General features: G+C 36.6%; 1 protein-coding gene and 1 long non-coding RNA gene across 4 annotated transcripts in view; one reads left to right on the top strand and one right to left on the bottom strand.

Moving 5' to 3' along the window:
- Nucleotides 1–24342, top strand: part of MARCHF1 (membrane associated ring-CH-type finger 1) — an 864354-nt gene that overhangs the window by 769528 nt on the left and 70484 nt on the right. For 2 of the 3 annotated variants that reach the window (XM_063638342.1, XM_055276314.2), the window contains one exon: nucleotides 7622–7701. In XM_063638342.1, the coding sequence (XP_063494412.1) occupies nucleotides 7622–7701 (80 nt within the window). Of the gene's footprint in view, nucleotides 1–7621; nucleotides 7702–7977; nucleotides 8746–24342 lie in introns of all 3 variants that reach the window. The other variant, XM_063638341.1, reaches the window with a different exon arrangement.
- Nucleotides 23443–24342, bottom strand: part of LOC134736517 (uncharacterized) — a 35708-nt gene continuing 34808 nt past the window's right edge. The window contains exon 3 of the long non-coding RNA XR_010120595.1: nucleotides 23443–23958. This is a non-coding gene — a long non-coding RNA (uncharacterized lncRNA). The remainder of the gene's footprint in view (nucleotides 23959–24342) is intronic.

Below are 24342 nucleotides of genomic sequence, written 5' to 3'. Positions count from 1 at the left end.
ACATTTAATGGAAAGGGGAAGTGGAGCTCAAAGACCAAATAAGCAAAGAGTTTATCACTTAAATAGTGGAGAACAAAACACAAATCTTGATTCTTGATGTTAGTAGTTGTCATTTATGACATCATCAACATGACCAAAGAATTACTTTTCTCATTATTAAATTAGAGATTTTAAACATTACAAAATATATAACCTGAGAAATAAAGGTTTCCAATGATCCCACCTCACAGGCATAATCACTGCTAATGGCTACATGTGTACCTTTCCAGATTTTTTTCTGTGCATACACAAACAGATCAATAAAGCACTATTTACCCTAACAAGATGACACTGTATACAATTTTGAAACTTTTTCTCCTAAAAATATATTCTATAAATGTCTCTCTCTCTCTCCCTCTCTCTCTTTCTCTCTCTCTCTCTCTCTGTGTGTGTGTGTGTGTGTGGTGTACCTCATTCTTTTCATGGCTTATGTATTTCATTGTAAATAATTAACATTTGAGTTGTTTCCAACATCTTGCTATTACAGATAATGCTGTAATGAACAATCTTGTAAATATGTTTGGACAATTATAAAAATGTTTCAGCAAAATTAATTCCCATGAGTAGAATTTCCAACTTTAATGGTATACTTTTTTATTTTAATAGAGTTTATCAAATTTCTCTCCAAATAAGTTGTACCAATTTACAGTTACTTCAACAATATATAGCAATGTATGGCTTCCCCACCTCGGCTACACTGGGTATTATCAATCTCTTTAAAATGTGCTGATCTGATAAGTTAACGTGGATACCATTGTTAATTGAATTTACATTTATCTGCTTATTGAGATTGATCATCTTTTTACACAGGGCTTTTGGCCATGTATAATTCCCTTTCTGTGAACCACCTACCTGTTTTGCTCATTTTTCTGTAAAATTGTTCGCCTTTTCCTTCCTGATCTGTGAAAGATCTCCAAATACTAGAGAAATTAGCTATTTGGCTATCATATATGTAATAAAATATGGCATTATTTATGAATTCTGGTTTTGTCCAGGATGGTTTTGGTATATGGGTGTATGTGTTTCCTTTTTATAAATTAGAAGTTTTTATTTTTTAAATCATCATATTTATCTGTTTTCGTATATTACATTTTGTTTTACATCATAAGAAAAGGATTTTTTCCACCTATTATAAACATTAATTAAACATAAATTATGTTTTTCTCATACTTTGATGGGGTTTTTTTTTTTGCTATATTTAAATCTTGCATTTGCTTTAACTTCACTGTAACCAGTAGACTCAGGTTTACGTTCTTCCAAATGACTAGTCATTTTTTCAACACCATTTTTTTAATAACCTACCTTTTCCCACTAACTATTAATGCAACTTTGTCTGTACTGAGAAACAGAAAAATACGTATAGACAGATAGATTCCTAGCCTCTCAGTTCTATTCTAATGATGTGTCTTTCCCTGTGCCACGTGAATATTCTGTTAATTTCTAGAATCATACTACATTTAGATGTCTGGTAAAAGTGTCCTCATTTCTGGATCCTACTGAGTTTTATTAAATAATTTTCCTGAATCTTTTCCCCTGTGTCACTTTTTCAGTTGATCTTTCAAATTACTTTTAGCATATTTTAAAATAAAACAACCTGTTGGGCTTCGATTGCTCAAACTATCCCTTTTCTCTATCCTCGCTGCATCCTGGGTATATGGAATCCTAACTCTGCTCTTTGCTTTCAGACAGCCCTGAACCTTCTAATTCTCAGCTGCCAAAGTGAGCTTTCTAGTTCCCAGATTTAATCAGTTCTATTTGCTGCTGAATACTTGCAATAACTTTTCATTCTTTTCAGGATGCAATCCAACATGTCAACGTAACATTCAAAACCTCCATCTACTTTTTCATCTTGACTACGTACCACTTCTCACCTCACTCAACGTCTTTCTCCTAGTCATTACAAAACTTTCTGTAGATCCCATACCAAGACGTCTTCTCTCCACTCTGTGTTTTGACACATCCTTCCTTGCCTGGACTGCCATCCCCTACTTGACTCACACTCACCTTGTGTTGGACAAGTGTCTCCTTCTCTGGGAAGCTGACATTAAACCCCTGTTCTACTCTATGTTAGATGTGCTTTCTTCATCAGAACCCCACTATTGGGCATTATCAGGATATACCAGATTGTATTAAAATTGCCAGTTCATTTAAATCTCTCCACTAAACAAGAAGCCCCTTTGGGCTGCCATCTGTGTCTTTATTTCCAGAGTATATCATACTATCTATCATGTAATAAACCTTTAATTTTTGTTTCCTGAGCAAATGAATCGAAAGTGAAACAAGCTAGGATTCATTTTATTTTAACTGGGTTCCACAACAAGAGGCAGCTGGTTGACTAAATCCCAGTCTTAATTTTGATGCTATTTTAGCAGAGTGCAGATAGTTTGGCCAGGAAGTGATCCCATAAAGGACAGCAATGCATGTGAAAAGTAAGACAGAGAAAAGGGAAATGTTAAGAAACTATTGAGATAGGGGAAACTAGGCCTGCATCCAGCTTGAGACATTTGAGAAACTCTGGAAGTTACCTCAGAACTTCCCAGAACCGCCCTTCTGAAGAGTGAAGAGGCTAGAACATCCATCCACTGACTCTAGTCCAAGAGTTGTCCCCAGGCGTATTAACTTATGCCACACTTCTAGGTTGTGCCTGTGTGCAGCCAAGCAAAAGCACGTGGAACTATGAAAGACCTGGGACAGAGAAGCAGATAGGCACAGACACTGACATGAGAAGCAGTCAGCATTCAGGTGAACTCAGAAGAGGGCCGAGGATTCAGGCACAGCATCTGCTATGGTAGCCCACCAGCAAACAGAACATGTACAAACGAATATTTGATATGACCTATTTGAATATTCTTCGGCAACAAGGAATGTTTTCTATTCCCTTCAAAATACTTAAGGGCTATAGACATAAATGCTATCTGATTCAGTGTGATGGTGGACAGAAAAACTCTCCGAAGGAAAGCTGTGTGTTTTAAATATTCTGTGTTACTATTCAGTGATCCATCATTTTCCCATTGTAAAACATACATTTGTTCAGACCTGTGGAATTATGACATTTGTTTTATTATGATCATGTCTACTTTGACATCTTTGTCTGTATAGCTTCATAGCCATAGGTATCCATTATGATGCTCATCATCATGTGGTTCACATACATAATAACATCATCAGTGATTTGAGGACACTTCGGCTGCATCAATTTTTTTCAAAGAGGGCAAGTAGCAGACTTCACAGGTGACCTTTACTCAGTGCCTGCTATATATAGAGTTCTTTATTAGACTCTATGGCCATACATAGAATAAAGAATGTATAATTTAACATTATATACTGCTTAGAGAACAGATATTCTTATGTTTTAAAAAAAATAGCTATTTATCTGTTCAAAAGATGCAGATATCAAGTTAATCTTAAAAAAAACTTGGAGTTTTAAAAACATTCTTATTTTTAGTAAATGTGTCATAATTCACATTATTAGGGATACAGAGTGATATTTCAGTATATGTGTACAATTTGTAGTGATCAAATCAGGGTAATTATCAATCCATCACCTCAAACATTTATTATTTTTCTGTGGGGAACATCCAACATCTCTTCTAGCTTTTTGAAAATATACAGTAAACTATTGTTAACTATATTCTCTTTATGGTGTTATAAACCACTAAAACGTCTTGCTCTTACCGGGCTGTAATTTTGTATCTGTTAACTAACTTTTCCCTATTCTTGCCCTCCACCATTGCCAGTCTCCAGTAACCACAATTCTAATTTCTACTCCCATGAGCCCAATTTTTAAACTCCCACATATGAATGAGAAATGCAATACTTACCTCTGTGCTTATTTTACTTAACCTGCTGTCTCCCAGGCTCATCTATGTTGCTGCAAATGCCAGGATTTTCTTTGTTTTTATGAGTAAATAAAATTGTATTATGCATATATATCACATTTTCTGTATCCATTCATCTGCTGATGAACATTTAGATTGAGTCTATATCTATTGTGAATAATGCTATAATAATCATGGGGGTTCACATATCTCTTTGATGAACTGGTTTCCTTTTATTTGAATAAATACCCAGTATAGTGGGATTGCTGGATCATATGGTAGTAATATTTTTAGATTTTTGAGAAATTTCCCTACTGTTTTCCATAATGTCTGTACTAAATTACATTCCAACAATAGTGTATAAGAGTTTCAATTTCCTTTCATCCTCACACATTCTGGTGAATTTTATTTTGTTACTTTTGTGTGTGTGTGTGTTTTAAGAGACAGGGGTCTCACTATGTTGCCCAGGCTAGCTTCAAACACCTGGGCTCAAGGAAGCCTCCACCACATCCTCCCAAGTAGCTCGGACTACAGGCATGCACCGCCATGCCCATTTGCTATATTTTTGATAATAGACATACTAAGGAGAGTGAGATAATATCTCACTGTGGCTTTGATTTGCAGTTCTCTAATTATAGTGATATTGAGCACTTTTTCATATATGTATTGGCCATTTATATGTCTTATTTTGAGAAATGTCTATTCAAATCATTTTCCCATTTTACAGTCAGATTATTATTATTATTGCTGTTAAGCTGTTTGGGTTCCTTGTGTATTCTGTATATTAGTTCCTCATTGGATGTATGGTTTGCAAATATTTTCTCCCATTCTACAGACTGTCTTTTCACTACGTTGATTGTTTTCTTTGTTGTGCAAAGGAAACAATCCTTTGCACAAGCAAGGAGAAAGCTTTGCTTTTTAGTTTGATGTAGTCTCATTTGTCTATTTTGTTTTTTGTTGTCTGTGCTTTTGAAGTCTTACCCACAAAAACTTTTCTAAAAGATCAATGTCCTGAAGCAATTTCTCCATGTTTTTCCTAATAGTCTTTTAGTTTTGGGTCTATATTTAAGTCTCTAATTCATTTTGAGTTGATTTTTATATATAGTGAAAGATAGAAGTCTAGTTTCATTCTTCTTCATATGGATATACAGTTTACTAAGCATCATTTACTGAAGAAGATGTCCTTTTTCCAGTGTAAGTTCTTGGCACCTTTGTTGAAAATCAGTTGGCTATAAATACATGGATAATTTCTGAATTCCCTGTTGTGTTCCATGGGTCTATGTGTCTGTTTTTATACCAATGCCATGCTCTTTTGATTACTATGAATTTGTAGTACATTTTGAAGCCAAGTAGTGTGATGCTTCTAGCTTAGTTCTTTTTGCTTAACATTGCTTTGGTTATTTGGGCTCTTTTGTGGTTCTATGTGAATTTTGGGATTGTTTTTTCTATTTCTTCAAGTAATTTCCTTGATATTTTGGTAGGGTTTGCACTGAAACTGTAGACTGCTTTGGATAGTACGGTCATTTCAACAATATTAATTCTTCCATTCCATGAGCACAGAATCTTTTCATTTTTTTTAATTCCTCTTCAATTTCTTTCATTACTGTTTTATAGTTTTCATTGTAGAGAGCTTTCACCTTCATAGTTAAATTTATTCCTAAGTGGGGTTTTTTTGGTCACCATTATAAATGGGATTTCTCTTTTGATTTCTTTCTCATCTACTTTGTTTCACTGGGGTTTGGAAACACTATTGATTTTTGCATGTTGATGTGTATCCTGCAAATTTACTGAATCTGTTTATCAGTTCCAAGAGTTTTTTGGTGGTGTCTTTAGGTCTCTTAACAAATGGTTTCCTCTACCTTGAATATTTTTAATCTTTTTTAATAATTCGTATTTGCCTTTTAAGATTAGCTGGATCGTTACCTCCTTATTAATTTCCTATAACTAGTGTCATAGGGATCCCCCCACCTCCTGGGACCTAACCTGCTGCAACATGGCACCATTTTGAGAGCAGAGCCACTACCAGAATACATCACGTCCCGGGATCCAGTAGTCTGCATCTGCATTTCCCTGGGGCTTTGTCATCTTATAGTTCTAGAGGTCAGAAGCCAAATAGAGATCCCACTGGGCTAAAATCAACATATTAGTAGGGCTGAATTCCTTCTGGAAACTCTAGAACTCATTTTCTAGCCTTTTTAAGCTTCCCCATGCCACCTTCCTCAGGGTTTCCCTTTTTTCACCTTGAAAGCCATCAGTGTAGTATCTTCCCTCCTTTCTTATCTCTATTCATATTCTTCATCTTCTCTCTCTGACTAACTTTACTGCCTCACTCTCATAAGGATCCTAATGGTTACATTGGGTTTACCAGTGTGATTTGCATAAATCTCCTGAACTCAAGATAGTTAACTTAATCACATCTGCAAAGTCCCTTTTACCATAAAAGGTAAAATATTCACTATCCAAAGATTAGGATGTTGAGATATTTGGGGGGACCATTATTTAGCCTACTATACCTTCTCTTCAAATATGACCTGATCTCTTGAGTTAGAATTTGTTCCTCTTTCTCTGGATTTCAGAATCGTGATTATGTATTTCCAATATGAGAATTTTTAGAATGACTTCGAAATTTGGGGTAATCTTTCTACCTTTACTGTTATTTTCTTGGTGACAAAATTGTGCATTTCATCTATGCAGTCAAACAGGCCTGAATCTGGACCCAGATCTCCACTGATAGTGGAACCAGATACCTGGTCCAGATCTCAGCTTTACCACCTATCAGTGAGAAGCAGCCCCAATTTTTCAGTTTCCTCAACTGTAACATGTATGTAATTATAGTATTTACTACAAAGATTTATTGTATTAATGAATATGTGGAAATGGCTTATAACAGTGATAAGCACATACTATTCACTCAAAACTGTTAGTTATTATTACTTTCCACTTGTGAGATTATTGTAGAATTAAAGAGACAGTAAATAAAGCTACAGCACAATGCCTGGAACATAGAAAATTATCCCTACATTCTAGTTTTTTATTTATCATCATAACCTGTATTAAACACAACAGGTTAAAGTCAAATAGAGTGAAGAAAATACTGTTTCAAAGGTAGGACTTTAGTGAAATGCACTCAACTTTATGCTAATAATCTGATGTTTCAGGCTTTCTTATTCTCAGACTTAGTATGGTTATAGGGTTAAAAGATATGAAAGGCCAATAGTGTTGCAAGGGATATATTTTATTAGTTTCATTAATGAAATTTTAATAGCAATAAATTCAGGCTTTTAAATATTACAAAGTATTTTCAAATATCTCATGGGGCCTTGATGTTAGCTTCAGGAAGTTATCTAGCAAACTAATGGCTATTTGATTAGACTTCTCAGACTATTATTATCCTTGTCACATAATAGTGCTTTAGTCCTTATATCATAGGATCTTCAAGTATTATTCATTTGTTTCCAAAGCAAATTGAGCTATTCCACTCAAATGATTACAGTAAATAGAATAGAAACTTGTGGAATCATCTTCCTCTCTCGTAAATGAAGTAACAGCAAAACAGCGCAGCATCTCAGCTGTTCCAGGTTCCTCAAATGAGTTTTACTTTTGCAAAACGAACCTCTAACTTCCTATATTCTCTGTTCTGCATTATAAGCAACATGACCAGCAGCCACATTTGTTGTAATTTTTTAAATATGTGGAAAAAAAGCAAGATATCAACCATGTATTACCTTAACCAAGATGCCAAATTATCTAACTTGTTTCTCCAGGCAAGCAGCCCAACAACAGGGACAGCTCCCAGGAGCCAGTCAAGGTTGTCTGTCTGTCCATCCACTCAGGACATCTGCAGGTAAGTGCTGAACAAATTATCTTAATCTATATTCTTTGGATCAATATTCGTATTCTTGTTTTTTGTTCTCAGAATGTGTGTCTCTTGCTTCTGCTTTACATGGTCCATAGAAAATTTATACTGGCTATTTTTTTTTCATTTAGTTCATTTTCTTCAATTGATCTTTATTTATCTACCTCTGGTCCATGCTGTCATTTTCATCATTCTCTCTCTCTGTTTTTCCATGGCTTTCCTCTCCATTCCCATTTCCCATCCTTTGCCTGCTGCTCTGTCTAGATCTGCCATCTTGCATGACATGTCAGAAGAGTCATTTGAGTATTGCACCCCTGTCATGGTGCTGAGCCCTGCTAGGAAGGAGTCTGGTAAGAAATCAGTAAAACAAAGACCTAGGAGGAGGAGAAAAGCCTCTGAGAGATATGAGCATGCTGCAGAAGAACAAATAAGAGGGAGAAAAAATGACTTTCACCTTCAAATCTCAAGCCCCAGATGGAGGGAACTTTACACAGATTCTTCAGATTCATCTTCCACAGATGAGAGTCATTGGATTCAGGCAAAAAGAAGAGCCCAGGTTAAATTCAGACTGTCAAGAAGAAGGAGGAGAAATAATAATAATCTGTGTGAAAACTTAGCTGGGTCTTCTGCTCCTAACGGAATTGAGCTCGTTGATCTGGGATCCAAAGGTAAAGAGCAACAAGAGCTGACTGAATGTGAGAGTTGCTCTTTAAATCTCCACAGAGGAAAACGTACAAGGTACCAAGAATGCAGCACTTCTCTGACTCAAGGATCTTCTGAAATTAAGAGATCCTCAAGGAATCATGAGAAGAACAAAGATAGATATCACCACAGAGATCCTCAGCTCTTGCAAAGTCTTAGGAAAAATGAAATAATAAAGAAGAAATTTTCAGAAACAGATTCCAGCACTGAAATACTAGGAGTTCCAGAAGGCAGCAAGGACATGAATGATGCAGGGCTCCAGGTGAATAACCCTGTTCAGAAGTCTCCTGCCACCTATGACGATGGGTGTGATAATTTAGAAGTATGCAGGTCAGTCACTGTAGAGAAAGGCTTGATGTCATCCAAATATAGTTCTTTTTGCAGTGAGTTAGGTGCGTGTTTGACATCTACCCTCAAAACTTAACATTTATTTACACTGTTCTTTTTCTGATTGGATATAAAAGGAGAAAAGGTGGGTATGAAAAGAATAATGCAGATGTAAACATGGGTTTGAAAGCTGTTACCAAGTACAATTAGATATCCCCTTCCTTTTAACTGAATAATGATTTATCCTAGCTGAGTCTTGCACTCATTCTAGTTATGACAGTAATAGTGGGGGAATTAAGAGTGAGACTGTGTGAAATGTTAGACTTTTCAATGCAAATTTGGTGAACTGCTGGCATCCTGACAGAAAGATATTCAAGGCTTGAGTTCTTTAAGGTCAGATTTTTGTATCAGAAAATAATATTCTCTGCAGTTGGCTTTAATTTGTTCTCCAATTGTTTGACTCAGCAGGGTAATTGAAGACTCAAAGGACACAGAAACAGGTCAGGGACATATCAGTGGGGTTGCAAGAGCCTGTAGGGAAGGGGACCACATTAAGTTTACTGATAAACATATACCGAAAGGTTTCAACATGTGGATATTTTTTAGCTATGAGACAGCTTTCTTGCTCTTTTTAACCCAACAGCATACATTTTCAAAATAACCTTATGTAAAAAGAATTATAGGAATATCCATGCTAGTGTGCATAAATGAGACAATTTCAAACAAAAAAATATATTTTTACATTTTCATATTATACCTAATCATTTAAGCTGTTGAGATTCTGTATGAGAGCAAATGAAGATTTTCACTGCGCAATACTTGTTATGTTTTGCTTTGCTTTTATAAAAGCAGAAGTTACTTCATAAAATATGTATGCATGTTCATGTGAATTACGTGACCCAGAGAAGGCTGCTCATGTCCATTCAGGGCAGGAGTGAGAAGAATTAAACTCTACATATGAATAATATAAGAATGGTTTGTTTCTCTGAAAGTTTTATAGGATAGTCATTCATAAAATCCTCATTCATTTATGTATTCAAGCATCTATTATGCATTGAGCTTTATTCTAGATGTTGAAAATATTATAGTGAATAAGATTTGTATAGTCTCTAACATCTTACAGCTTATAATTTAATATGGAACAGAGACCCAAAACAAATTCATTTACAGTTGATATATAATTATAATTATGGTAAGAACTATGAAAGCACATAGCAAGGAAGCTTAACCTATTGTGGGAGATGAGACAAAAACTCTCTAAGTAAGTGACAAGCAGGCTAAGGCTCAAAGGATGACAGGAATTGATCAGGAAAGAAGCAGGGAAGACCATCCAGGCAGAGGCTGCCACTAGCAGGAAGCAAGAGGAGAGAAGGAGCTTGGCAATTCAGGGAACATAAAGCTTGCCATTGCAGCTAGGTTGTGGTGAATAGGGGGATGGGTGGTAGAGAGAAGGATGGAGAAGTGGAGAGGGCTCGACTGTACAGGGCCATGTGAAACATGCTAAAGGACTTAGAAGGGATTTACAAAGAAACTCACCGTGTAATTTACCTATAAATGTAAATTTCTTATAATATTTTAATTATGATTTATATGTATATTTGCTGAAAAAGTTAGGGGATGGACTAAACCACTCTTTCTAGTCTGAATGTAGAATTTCCCACTTGCAACCATCTGTTGTCATTCCCTAAATCTAGCTTCCAACATATTCTAGTGAAAGACAGTCAAAGAAGCTAGTTGTAGGCTTAACGGTAATTGGAGAGAAAAATAATGCTTGCAATTAAAGTCGTAGTGACTGGTTCTCCTAACTTAAAAACACTACTCTGGAGAAACATTTTCAAAGACAGGATATTTAACTTAGACTTCTATTAATGAAAGTGAGATAGATGAGCCTATAGGTATTATTTCCTGTTAGAGATTACCATCAAAATATACCAACTAAGCAAATGCTACAGGCAGCATATTACACTAGATGCTGAGGATAAAAAGTAGCAAAAGACCTGATTCTTCCCTTAAGTGGCTTATGATCTAAGTGGCAGAGATTGAACACATACTCGAAAAAAAAAAAAGCGTGTAAGATAGTACAGGATGAATGTAAGAAGAGGAATACTGCAAGATTTGAAGAAAGATTGCTGAGATCTGGGAGGATCTAGAAAACCCCTAAAGAAGAAGAGGGACTGGGGCTGAGAAAAATAGAATTTACGTTAGAACTCAAGGTGGGGGAAATGCCATTAGCACAACAAGGATGGGATACTTGCATTTATGAATTTTACATGAACTTATATGACTAGGTTGGAAAGTTTGCATACATTGATAAAAAATAATTCTTTAAAATAAGACATTTTGAAGAAAACTTACATATTCAGAGTTATTTATTCTGTAAATCCATGTTTTCAAACTCCCTCAATGGATCTCTTGAGTTCCAAAGAGGCTGCCTCTAAAGCTGAGGTAGGTCAGAGGGATTGTGCTTCCCTCAGCCCATCTTCAGCCAGAATACCTTCATGATTATGTCTCTTACATAGTGGGGTTCTACATAATATTCCTTTAAGAATAAAAAAGGTTCCAGGGCAAAAAAAAAAAATATATATATATATATACACACACACAGAAAGACCTTTTCTAAATAAAATTGGCTTAATGAAGCCACATATACAGTGTAGTCCCCAGTGTCTCTGATAAAGGAACCTAGATTTAGGAGATGGAAGTATCCTGTGTGTTGAGTAGAGTACTAGGACAATAATGGATAAGGAAAGGGAAGAACAAATGGCAAATTAGCATTCCACCAAGTGAATGAGGACAATCTCAGAGTTTGGATTTGGTGAGAGCCTAAGATAGAGGAGTCAAGAATGACTCCAAATCTTGCAACTTGGGACAACAGTAAATGTTGATGTTAATGAACAGAGGCAGAAGACAGAGGCAAGTTGATTTAGGAAAGACATAGTGAGTTCAATTACAGACAAGCTATTTGTGGTTACAATGACATTCCAGGGTCAGCTGTCCAGCAGACAATATGAGACATGTTATTGAACTGCAGCAGAGCAGTCACAGTTGGGCGTGTATAATTTTTCAATAATTAGTGAACTATACACAGCCTGACACTAAACAATGGCATGTGTGCATTTTTTAACACAATGTATTAGCACAAGGTACTAAAGATATTAAACATTGAAAATCTATTCAAGGTCAGGAAGGACATAGACTTTTCGGAATTATTCTCAAGGAGGTAGCAGTGATGCCTGGAAAGTGAATTAAATCACTACAAAAGATCTGTGTAGGAGAAAAGATACATATGATCTCTAGAAATGGATACAGCCTGAGCACCAGGGTCTTCTATGTAGGCAAAACAATGACCCCTGAGAGAAGCAGCAATTGCCTGTGAACTTGCCCTCTCAGACATGCATAGCAGGAGCAGTCTCAGCCACAACCACAAAAAGAAAGAAGCTCCTAAGCCTTCTTCCTTTTCTGTTCCTGGCGTCTGGTCCCCACATGCACACTCTATTCTGTTTGCCTCCTTCATCACAGCCTTTTTCAGAGAAAGTATCTCTATCAGCCCATTATACCTTAGAGGGAATTTAACTCATCATACTATTATACCCACAGTTACTTCCACAGTACAGTGGAAAAGTATTTGCTTTTTTAAAAAAAGGAATTGCATTTAATTAAAAGGCAAACAAACATGAATCAGATCATGTTAGCCCATGATTGAAACTTGTTCGTGGCCTGTAAATCGCCCTCAGTGGAAGGTGCAAAATCTTTAATATTTACAAGTCCCTGTTGATCGCTCTATCAGATCTGCCCCTCTAGCTCCACCATCCATCATTAACTATGACCTTTTCATGCTGGTCTGTTTCCAGTTCCCTGAAAGTGTTCAGACCGACCCCTTTCGAGACCTAGAATGGCTTTACCTTACCTTCTTGGGTCTTCTCCAGATGATTTCCTATTCTTTCTCAGTTTAAATGCCATTTCTTTAGGAATAGCTTCCTGACCTCCTAACCAACACTCAGGTCCCTGGCAGTCACTTCCATAGCATAACTTTTAATTGCTAAAATATAGGCATTATTATGATTAACTGTGTCAAATTTGTTCACTGCAAAATCCAAAGTACCGGCCAGGCGCAGTGGCTCACGCTTGTAATCCCAGCACTTTGGGAGGCCGAGGCGGGAGGATCACGAGGTCAGGAGATCGAGACTACGGTGAAACCCCGTCTCTACTAAAAATACAAAAAATTAGCCAGGCGTGGTGGCGGGCCCCTGTAGTCCCAGCTACTCGGGAGGCTGAGGCAGGAGAATGGCATGAACCTGGGAGGCGGAGCTTGCATTGCAATGAGCCGAGATTGCGCCACTGCACTCCAGCCTGGGCAACACAGCAAGACTCCGTCTCAAAAAAAAAAAAAAAAAAAAATCCAAAGTACCTGGAACAATGCCTGGCAGATAGCACATTCTCAACACATAGTTTTTGAATGATAGCTTTAGTGAAAATGTACTTTTCTAAGGGAATAATTCTTAGGATGCAAAATCATAGCACCGTATGTTGGACTGCCTCACCTGCTGTAGAGCCAACATGGAAAGAGTACTCTACACCAGCAGTTCTAAAACTTCAGTGAACATCAGTGTCAACCAGAGGGCTTGTTAAAATGCAGATTCCTGGACCCACTCTTAGAGTTTCTGATGCCCTTGCTCTGGGGTTAGGCTTATTAACCTGTATTTTTAAAATGTTCCCAGGTGATTCTGAAGCTTCTGATGCAGGAACCACATTTTGAGAAACACTATTCTATGCTACAAATCGTTCCCATGCTTTAGATAGGAAGAGAAAGGAGAGAAAAGAATCTAAAGAATGTATTTGAAAAGCCAAATGTCTATAGTTTTTTATGATATTCCCTTGAATGCTGACACAAAGCATGACTAGGTTACATTCCTGTACTTCACATCGTTAGACCAATATAGCATGGGTTATGTCGCCAAAACCATAGACTGGCAAAGTCCCACCTCTACCAGGAACTCAAATATCATGGTTTGGTTATTGCTTCCCTTCAAATCCACTTCCTCATTTCAACTACTTCCATTTCTATCAGTGAGTCCACTAATTTCCTAGATTTTCCATTTTTGATCTTATTCCTTCCATATTGGATGTGTCCAGTCTCCAACAAAGTACTGTCATTTCTTCCTCCAGATATTGGTGTCTGATCTGTGCTTTTTTTCTCAATCCCAGTGTTCCATTCCAGTCCTTTTCTACACTTTCCATCTCTACCATATCCACTTTTTAGCCCATTACCTGTTTTGTTAAGTACTTTTCTAATGGGATAAAATCAACAGAAATCAATTCAAATGAGCTTAAACAAGAAAGAGGTATGTTAACCACACGAACAGTAAAACAAAGTATACAGATGGCTTCAGCAACTCCAGAAACAATGTGGTTCTCTCACTCTCTCTCTCCTTCTCTGTGAGGAGTCATTTCCTCCAACTGCAGACAAACTTCCTATATATAGAAGAGGGAAGAAATAGTCTGGCCAGAGGTAGCTTCAGGCTTAACATTTTATCAGCAGTAGCCTAACAGAAAAGAGAAATGTTCTTTTCAAGCACTTATACATGAAATCCCAGGGAAGGCATATAATTAGCCTGCCCTAGGTCACATACCCATCTTTGAGTCAATCACTGTCACCAGCAGCATAGGGTATTGTGCTTGGATCAAGTCCTTGAATGGGAAGGCTGGATTTAAAATGTAGCCATCGGCAACCCCTCCAAATCTTATGAATTGGGAAAAGGAAATTTCAACAGCAAAAAGAACTGCAGTAGTACCAGAAGAAGTGAAAAAAGAATTCTGAGCAAGAAAAATAAATGAAACAAAACAGTAATGCTCAACTACACCACCACCAAATGTAGTTCTTCCCCTCTTAAATGTCTCACTCCTCGTCTCCAAATGCTCATATTTAGGCATGCTTCAATATGCACTTCATTTTTATCCTCCTTATAAAGGAGGATAAAAGGTTTTCTAAGGTTTTCTAAGATAGTCTGGTCCACAGTGATCTTTTCTCTCTTGGAAATCTCATAATTCTTCTAGTCAGTATCATATATTTTCTACTTTCATGTGTGTCAGCTCTCTTTTCCCTACAGAATAAGTTCCTTGAACATAGGAGTCCTGCCTTACATCTGTTTTGTGCCCTCCACAATACTCAGAACAATTCAGGCAGTGCTCAAACAGACCTTTTGGGACAGCTTCCTAATCAGTGAATGCTAAGAGAGTAGACTTGCAGAAACCATGGAGACAATAATGGGAATTTGGTGTTACAGGGTAAAATAAGTAAGGAACATTGAATTCCACTAATGGTTTCTTTAAAAGAGGAAGAGCCCAAAGATAAGTGATAACTCCTGGTAATGTTCTAGCTCCAGCTTGGGTTGGATGGTGAGTTTGAGGATATACTTTTGTGCCATTATGCTATAGCTTTCCTATATGTTATGCATATTCTCATTTTTTAAATTATACTTCAAGTTCTGGGATGCATGTGCAGAACGTGCAGGTTTGTTACATAGGTATAAACGTGCCATGGTGGTTTGCTGCACCCATCAACCCATCATCTACATTAGGTATTTCTCCTAATGCCATCCCTCCCCTAGCCCCCCCAACCTGCAACAGGCCCCAGTGTGTGATGTTCCCCTCCCTGTGTCCATGTGTTCTAATTGTTCAACTCCCACTTATGAGTGAGAACATGTGGCATTTGGTTTTCTGTTCCTGTGTTAGTTTGCTGAGAATGATGGTTTCCAGCTTCATCCATGTCCCTGCTAAGGACATGAACTCATCCTTTTTTATGGCCGCATAATATTTCATGATGTATATGTGCCAAATTTTCCTTATCCAGTCTCTCATTGATGGGTATTTGGGTTGATTCCAAGTCTTTGTGATTGTGAACAGTGCTGCAATAAACATACATGTGCATGTGTCTTGATAGTAGAATGATTTATAATCCTTTGGGTATATACCCAGTAATGGGATGGCTGGGTCAAATGGTATTTCTGGTTCTAAATCCTTGAGGAATCTCCACATTGTCTTCCACAATGGTTAAACTAATTTACACCCCCACCAACAGTGTAAAAGTCTTCCTATTTCTCTACATCCTCTCCAGCATCTGTTGTTTCCTGACTTTTTAATGATCGCCATTCTAACTGGTGGGAGATGGTATCTCATTGTGGTTTTGATTTGCATTTCTCTAATGACCAGTGATTATGAGCTGTTTGTCATATGTTTGTTGGCTGCATAAATGTCTTCTTTTGAGAAGTGTCTGTTTATATCCTTCGCCCACTTTTTGATGGGATTGTTTTTTCTTGTAAATTTGCTTAAGTTCTTTGTAGATTCTGGATACCAGCTCATTTTTAATTAAGAAATTGTGCCTAAAGCAAACCCTTCTAGCTCTGTCATCACATCTGTGTATTCATTTATTTATATAGCAAATAACTTTATTTTTGAATTTGTTCTGTGCCAAGACAATGTCTTAGAAGCTGGAAATAGACAGTAATGGTGTCATCTTTTATGAATTTATATTTCAGTTGCTAAGTAATTAAACAGGCGTAAAAAAAATCTGTGAATGAAGCTAAAGGAACAACTTGCATCTAGTAGAGCATTTCCCTGAGGAAGTAATAACTAGGGAGAAATCCAAATGAGAAGTAAGAGTAAGCCAAGCAAAGAGAAGGGGTAACCTGTTCCAGGAAAATGATATGGCATGTCTGAACACCCAGAGATGAGTGAGATATGGTATACAAGGATTTCAATGTAGCCTAGTAGAGAGCCAGGGAGCAGAGGTGGGGGAATCCAATCATGGAGTTCCTTATCAACCATAGTTAGGAATTTGGACTTTGTTCTAACAACAAAAAGAAAGTTTCTGCAGGCCTTTTAAGCAAAAGGATAACACTATCAGACTTGTGTTTTGGAAAATCACTTAGGCTGCTGTTGGAAAATAGATTGGTGGAGGCAAGACCAAAGACAAAGGAAATCAATTAGAAAGCCATGGCTGTGTCCCAAGGAAGAGGGGACAGTGGCTGTGAGAATAAAAACAGGTGGATGAATTTTTAAAAATGTTTGAAACTAAACCAAGCAAGAATTGGTCACAAATTACATATATATAATTGGTTCTCAGGTTTCTGATTTAGAGCACTGGGTAGGTAACCACACCCTTTACTATCAAGAGCAAAACATTGTTTGAGAGAGAGATTTAAAAAGGGAGGATGAGTTCAGTTTGGGATGTGGTAGTTTGAGGTGCAAGAAAAACATCCAAAGAGAGATATTTGGGAGGGAGATATAGGCAAGGTCTAGAGTTCAGAGGAGAGATCATGATTTAGATGAAGATGAGGAAGTCTTGAGTAGCTAGGTGGTGACTGTCAAGATCCCCCATGGGAATTCTGTAAACTGAGATGTGGTCTTGAAGAACCCTGTAACTAGCAACGTTTAATATTCCCTGGGAGGGGGAAAGAAGCCAATGCAGGGAAGGAACAAAACAGTCAAAAAGGCAGACAGAAACTGAGGAGTCTGTAAAGAAAAGAGACAGTATAAAAAGTGGAGAGAGAGGTAAATTCAGAGGCCTTTTTAGTTTTTGTTTTTAATTTAAGGGACCCTTGAGTCAAACAGAGAGCCGTTGAAGATTTGGAAAATTGAGAGGCTCAGTTCTTTATTAAATTCCCACAGAGAAGGTAGGAAGGTATAGGACCTAAAGTGGAAAGATTGGCCATGGAAGGGAAAATAGGTATGACTTTTTTTGCAATAGAAGTAAAAGAGAAAAATTATAAATGTGGATATATGCAGGTCTATAGATGTACTCATGCTAAAGAAGTACTCATTGTTTATATGAAATTCAAATTTAACTAGGTTGGACATCCCGTATGTTTTTGCTAAGTCCAGCAATGCTAAACGTAGTAAGATAGATAAGCATTGGTGAAAGCCCTGTCGAGGTTGGTAGCTAAGGGTTTATGGAAGCCACAGACAGCAGGAAGTATAATTTACCTCTGCAATACATCATTCAAATGCAGATACAACCAAGCAAGGCAGCTGAATATGAATCTAAGGGAGTGGTATCATAAAACATTTAGATTTCCTGTTTCCCCAGTTTCATGTGTGTATCTTCAGATGAACCTGAAATTTAATAACTAAGAAAAATGTGCATTATAAACAAGATTTTTGAGTAGAATTATATTTAGTGAGTAGCTTTGCTCTCAACATTTATTTAGAGAAAAAAAAAATTACACTTCCCTTTACCTTAATCTTTCAGACAATTTAGTCATTGGGAAGCCTGAGTTTATAGAGTCACCCATTGTCTAGGTCACTTTCCCATTGGCTCTCGGCAAACCCTTGGAACAGTAGCACATGTTATCATCTATCACATCCTTGAACATAGTATTTCCTGGGGCAGCCTCTTTCTTTTCAGAGTCTCTAATTGTGAGAAAGTTCTTTGTCACATTTAATATTTAATATCCAATATTTAATCAGTCAGACTCATATTTTCTACCTGTTGGCCCGAGATTTATATTCACTCGGTAATAGATTTTTTCAGCTTTTGTTACTTATTCTGTTACTTCTCCCTATTATTTTTTCTGTACAAAAATGAGACTGACATTCTATTGTCAAAGTCTGTTCTACAGGTAAAAGATAAGCTGTTCAGTCTTCAATATTCAGGTGAGAAAAGTTACACTAAGCAACCTAATGAAGCATTCATTTCTAAGAGGTAACAGACTCTTAAGAAAGTTCAGTTCTCTTATGTTTTTGCCTTTGTTTTGCTAAGTCTTGTCAGAACAAAGACCAACCATTCTCCTGTTGATTTTAATAAAATCTGAGTTGGTAGAAAATACAGGTGTGAACTTTGTTGGTAACCTGCCAAAGCTGAGTTACTTGGGACTACTCAACATAGAGTCAGGAGGTCTTGCTTCCAACTTTTCTCTCTAATTGGAGTGGTCAGACTTGAAAAAGGTAAAATGGCTCTCTATGTATAGGATCATAAAATGAGAAAAATAATATGTGCTGTGCAAATGAATACATTACTAGCGTAATTCAATGTTTTCAAACTAATTTATTTCCTTCATATGAATAATTTTAATTGCTACAGTTGTCAGTAAATATTCAGATATACCCTATGGTACTGTGCTTTACAGAGTAAGCATTTCTCCAACAAAGAGAAGAAAAATGTTTATAATACCACATTTTATATTATAAATGTTTAGTATTATTTTATACAGCATTTTAGATCAGTAATTTGTATTTCGAATGGATAAAAATGAATTAAGACTCATACACACACACACACAACTTATAAAAAATAACTTGAAAAAATTGTAGAAATGGCATTTTGTCTTTTCTTTATATATTTTAAAGATATGCCTTGTTCTTAGCAGCTTTTTCTGTCTGATTGTTTTCAGTTTGGGAGAAAATCTTTCCAGGGATGAAATGACAGTATCATCAATAATACTGATTATCTTGACTGGCAAATTATCTTACATGACCAAAACCAAATGGATTGATTAATTACTTTCTAATTTAGCTAAACAGTCACTCCAATTTTTAGAAATAGCATGTATTCTGAAGGCCAATTATTTAACAAGTTGTGCCTTTAGATAGAAACAAAGAAAAATGGACATTTCCTTGCTTAAAAAAATATTAAAGTAGATTTGAATATCAACCAGGAATTTTCTAATCTCAGAAAATTTCAAGCAAAAATAGATAGAAGTATGATGCTCATTCAGACATGGGTCAATATTTACAGGTTATGAGGCTATATTGTGCTACATTTATCTTTTCCTTGATAATTTCTAGTTTGTTGAATATCCAATCATATAGAAGTGCAAAATTTTGAAGAGGAAGGATTATGAATTAGATAGAGTTTATCTACTTCTTAATTTAAGAACAATATGTGTGTCCAGAATTGCAGTTATGCTGAACTATGTGCCTCCTTTAATGAATTTATATCTGTTTAGCAATATGAAATTCCTCCTCTGTCTTAAAAAAAAAGCAACACTTTCTTTTCTCACACATACAATTCATTTTTAAAACTATTGTGTGTGCATTAAATTTAGATTCCCTATATGTTTTTACAAACAGAAAATAAACATTGTGTGTATAAACATGAATACTGGGTACAGTGTTTGTTGCTACCAAATAAGGATATACAGCTGAGAATTTATATATAGCTTGAACATTTTCTCCATTTCTAATTACCACAGTTAGGTTCTCATCTTCCCTATAACCATTGCAGAGTAGTTGTATATTTATTTCAGATCTTCTGCAGTTGGTATTTAAATAGGTAAATTTAAAAACCAGTACCTAATTTGGTTCAGAAATTAAAATGCCCCTGCAGCAACCTCAATGAGTTGTCTTTTGCTCTTAGCACTCCGACAGCCCTAAACACAGCACAGTATCCTCCTTCCCACCTCTGTCAGATACAAGGACTCCAGGAGCGTATTAGTTCTTCTTCATTCACTTCCAGGTTTATGCGGAACTGAAGATGCCATAATTCAGAAGTGTCTGTGTTTGGCGATGGATTTTAGTATCGACATTAAACTGAGAACTTCCTTCTTTTCCTGAAGGTTACCTAACAAGTGCTAATCAAAACCTCTCCATGTTCTGCCTGATTTTTACCAGCTTGTTCTTAGTTGGACCCTCTGAGGCCCACTTTAACAATCCTGATGTCTTTATTTCAGAAACTCTTTTATCTAAATTAGATCATGACTCTCTGGGAGTGTAACCAAATTAAAATGTTTTGCCACACAGTAAGAGGGTCATAATGGAGAATAAAAAAGCAATAAGGAAAAAATAATCATAACCAGAATGAAATAGAAGCCATATATACTGTCAAAATGCCCCACACATCAGAGGACTCCTTGTTCCAAGCAGCATTCCACAGTCTCAAAACTCCACCAATTAGAGCTAGAAAAGCCCTGAGACATTATCTCACCAAGTGGTTCTCAACCTAGGCTGCATGTTACACTCACCTGGGAAAATTTTATGTTTTTAATGCTGCCAGGATTCCATCCAGATTGCTTGGAAGTGGCGCTTCAGCATGGGTACATTTTTAGAAGCATGCCAGATAATTTTAATGAGCAACCAAAAGCTGAGAACCACTGATTTTTAGCCTAATCTGAGGTGAACAAATTGATGCCCAGAAGATATATGTGTGTGTGTGTGTGTGTGTGTATATATATAAAATATGTGTATAAATGTATATATGTATATAAATTTATATATGTGTGTATATAAATAGATATGTGTGTGTGTGTATAAATACAGCAAAAAGATATATGGAACAGAAGGTCTACTTGAGTGTATCTCTTATAATTTAGACACACCAGAAAAGAAGCCTGGGGGCTAGCAACTGGTACAAATTTATTTTCCTTCAGCTCCTGAAGCCATCTAAAATATAGGACATTGGTTCTCAAACTTGACACACTTATTGATGGAAATAGAAAATACAGTAGCTTTCAACAGCCTTCATCTTGGAATGACCTCAAATTTCTCATTGGTATGGAAAATTGCAATTCATTTGCAAATGACACTTTGCGGGGGAAGCCCTAAATCCATGGTTCTCTAAGTAGAGTCCCTGGACTAGTAGCATCAAAATCACCTCAGAAGTTTTTAAACATGCAAATTATGAGGCCCCAATCCAGACCTATTGAATCAGAAACGCTGGGAAGGGGACCTAGCCATCTAGGTTTTAACTGACCCTCCATGCGAGTCTGATGCACGGTAAAGTTTGGAAACCACTGAAGTAGAGAATACAGATACTAAAACAATCAATTGCAATAGAGTGTGTTCACTGTGCACGGGGATAGGTACAGGGCTTTAGGGAAAAGAAACCTTACAAATCTGTGAAAGGACAGCAAAAACACAAAGCAAAAAAAAGGAGGTGAGCGTTTGTATTTGCTGAGCTTCTGTTAAAAAAATTAAATATGCACATACATGTTTGCTTGTGTATATATTGTGTGTGTGTATGTGTTCTGATCAAGGACAGACTGCATATATGTGTAGGCATAAACTAATGTGTATGTTTTGGTCTTTGTTTTTAATTTTAAATGTTTAAAAAGTAAAATAAAACATATATATATATAATTTTTCTGAGATGGAGTCTCACTCTGTTGCCCAGGCTGGAGTGCAGTGGCGCAGTCTCGGCTCACTGCAACCTCCACCTCCTGGGTTCAAGTGATTCTCCCTGCCTCAGCCTCCCAAGTAGCTGAGATTACAGGCACCCGCCACCATGCCCAGCTAATTTCTTGTATTTTTAGTAGAGACAGGGTTTTGTCATGTTGGCCAGGCTGGTCTTGAACTCCTGACCTTAGGCGATCCGCCCGCCTTGGCCTCCGAAAGTGCTGGGATTACAGGCATGAATCACCACGCCCAGCCAAAAATTTTTTAAATAGAAAAAGCTTATAAAATAAGAATAGAAAGTAAATATTTTAAACAGCTGAACAATTTATTTCTGTTTTAAGCTGTTATGACAAAAGAGTCAAAAAGTTTAAAAACATTAAAAAGTTTATAAAATAAAAGTTAAAGTAAGCTAAGGTGAACTTATTACTGAAAGAAGAAAAATATTTTTTATAAATTGAGTGTATTCAAGTGTACAGTGTTTATAAAGTCTAAAGTAGTGTATAGTAAGGTCCTAGGCCTTCACGTTCACTCACCCATCACTCACTGACTCATCTAGAACAACTTCCAGTTCTGTAAGCTCCATTCATGGTAAGTGCACTATACAGGTGTACTGCTTTTTACACATATCATTACTGTACCTTTTCTATGTTTAGTTGCTCAAATACTTATCGTTGTGTTACAACTGCCCACAGTATTCAGTACAGTAACATGTTGTACAGGTTTGTAGCTTGGGACTAACAGGCTCTACCATATAAACTAAGTGTGGAGTAGGCTACACCATCAGGTTTGTGTATGTTCACTCTGTGATGTTCACACAATGATGGAATTTCTAACGAGGCATTTCTCAGAACATATCCCTGTCATTATGGGACGCGTGGCGTGACTGTACTTCATAATGAAAAATTTTGACCAAGAAGGATAAAGGTCAAAAGATGATGAAAGGACAAGGAGACAAAATAAAGGACAGGCATTGCAAAAGGCTCAACAGACAGTGATGAGTGTTGAGAAAAGTCAAACAAACCTACAAATGCAGGGATTTGAAAATGCAAATGATGCAGTTGAAGACACCCCCTTTCAATGGCAGATGACAGGGTAAAGTAGTTTTATCTTCTGGAAAGTGCAGCAGAATCTCACATACCTAAATAGAATGTCTAAATACACACACTTGCATAGAGTATAGATGTATACCATAGCTGACATGAAATGTTTTATATACTTAAAATTCAGATAATACAATATATTCCTAGAATATCAGTGTATCTGAAGGAGGAGGGGAGCAGACAATACTTTTCTGTCCTTGCAGTGATTAAGTATATTCGGATATAAAATTAATCATAGGGTTGGCACCTGCAAGTTTATATTTCTGTAAAAATACAAATGACAGTATGTAGAAGTCTTTTGGTTACTATGGAAACAAAATGCTACAAAAGTTGCTCCTGAAGCTGGACAGGAAGGGAACTAGACACAACTCAGTATCTACTGATAACTCATGGCATGTTTCCAAATTGTTCAGATATATAAATCTATCAAATTTATTCATGAATCTATTAATTAACTAAAGAATGAGAAAAAAAGTGAAGAATTAGAAAAATATAATCTTTGTATTTTAATGTTTTTATTGATTATTACAGTAGTTTGTAGTTACTAGAAATAAAATTTAAAAATAGAGAAAACTAACATTTTAATATAAACAACTGAATAATCACTATTTAGATTTTGATGTTTCCTTGTAACCTTTTTCCATGAATGTAATTTTTAAATTAAGATTTTACTGTGTTTTGAGTTATATCTCTCAATGACAGAGTTTAAACTTCATACACAGCTTTTGGAGAATGAAAGATATGAGAAAAAAGTCTTAGTGGTTTTGCCTAACTAGAAATTCTGGAAGCAAGGCACGGTCTATTTCTTTTCTAAGCCTTCTCTCCATGCATCAGATTCTTCATGAAACTTACACTGACTAGTCCCCCACCCATCTCCCTCTCCTTGGATCTTCATGGCACCTAGGTATGCAAGGCATAAAGTAGCGTAGAATGCCCTTCTGGCTTATGTGGAACCACAGGGGAGTCCTCTGGGTTTCTAATATGGTTTCCTCATCTGGATTGACACCTCCTGAAGGACAAAAACCTCTTGTTAAAAAAGTCAACTTTATTGAGGTGTAACATACATACACCCTGTTTTAAGTGTTCAGTTTGATAAGGTTTGACAAATGTATACACCCATGTAACCACTGTCACAACCAAGATATAGAACATTTCTATCACCCCAGAAATACCTCTGAGCCCCTTTGTAGTCAATTCCTCCACCCCCGACCCAGGCAGCCACTTGCTGGGTTTCTATTAATATAGATTAGTTTTGCCTGCCCTTGAACTCCACAAAAATGCAGTCACAAAGGGTGTAGTCTTTTGTGTCAGCCTATTTTGGTTAGCACAATGTTTTAAAGATTCCCCCATACTGTTTATTACTTTCTTGTTGCTGAGTAGTATTCCATGGTAG

This window comes from Symphalangus syndactylus, chromosome 4 (genome assembly GCF_028878055.3).
Source record: "Symphalangus syndactylus isolate Jambi chromosome 4, NHGRI_mSymSyn1-v2.1_pri, whole genome shotgun sequence".
Lineage (NCBI taxonomy): Eukaryota > Metazoa > Chordata > Mammalia > Primates > Hylobatidae > Symphalangus > Symphalangus syndactylus.
This window is presented reverse-complemented; position numbering and strand designations above follow the sequence as displayed.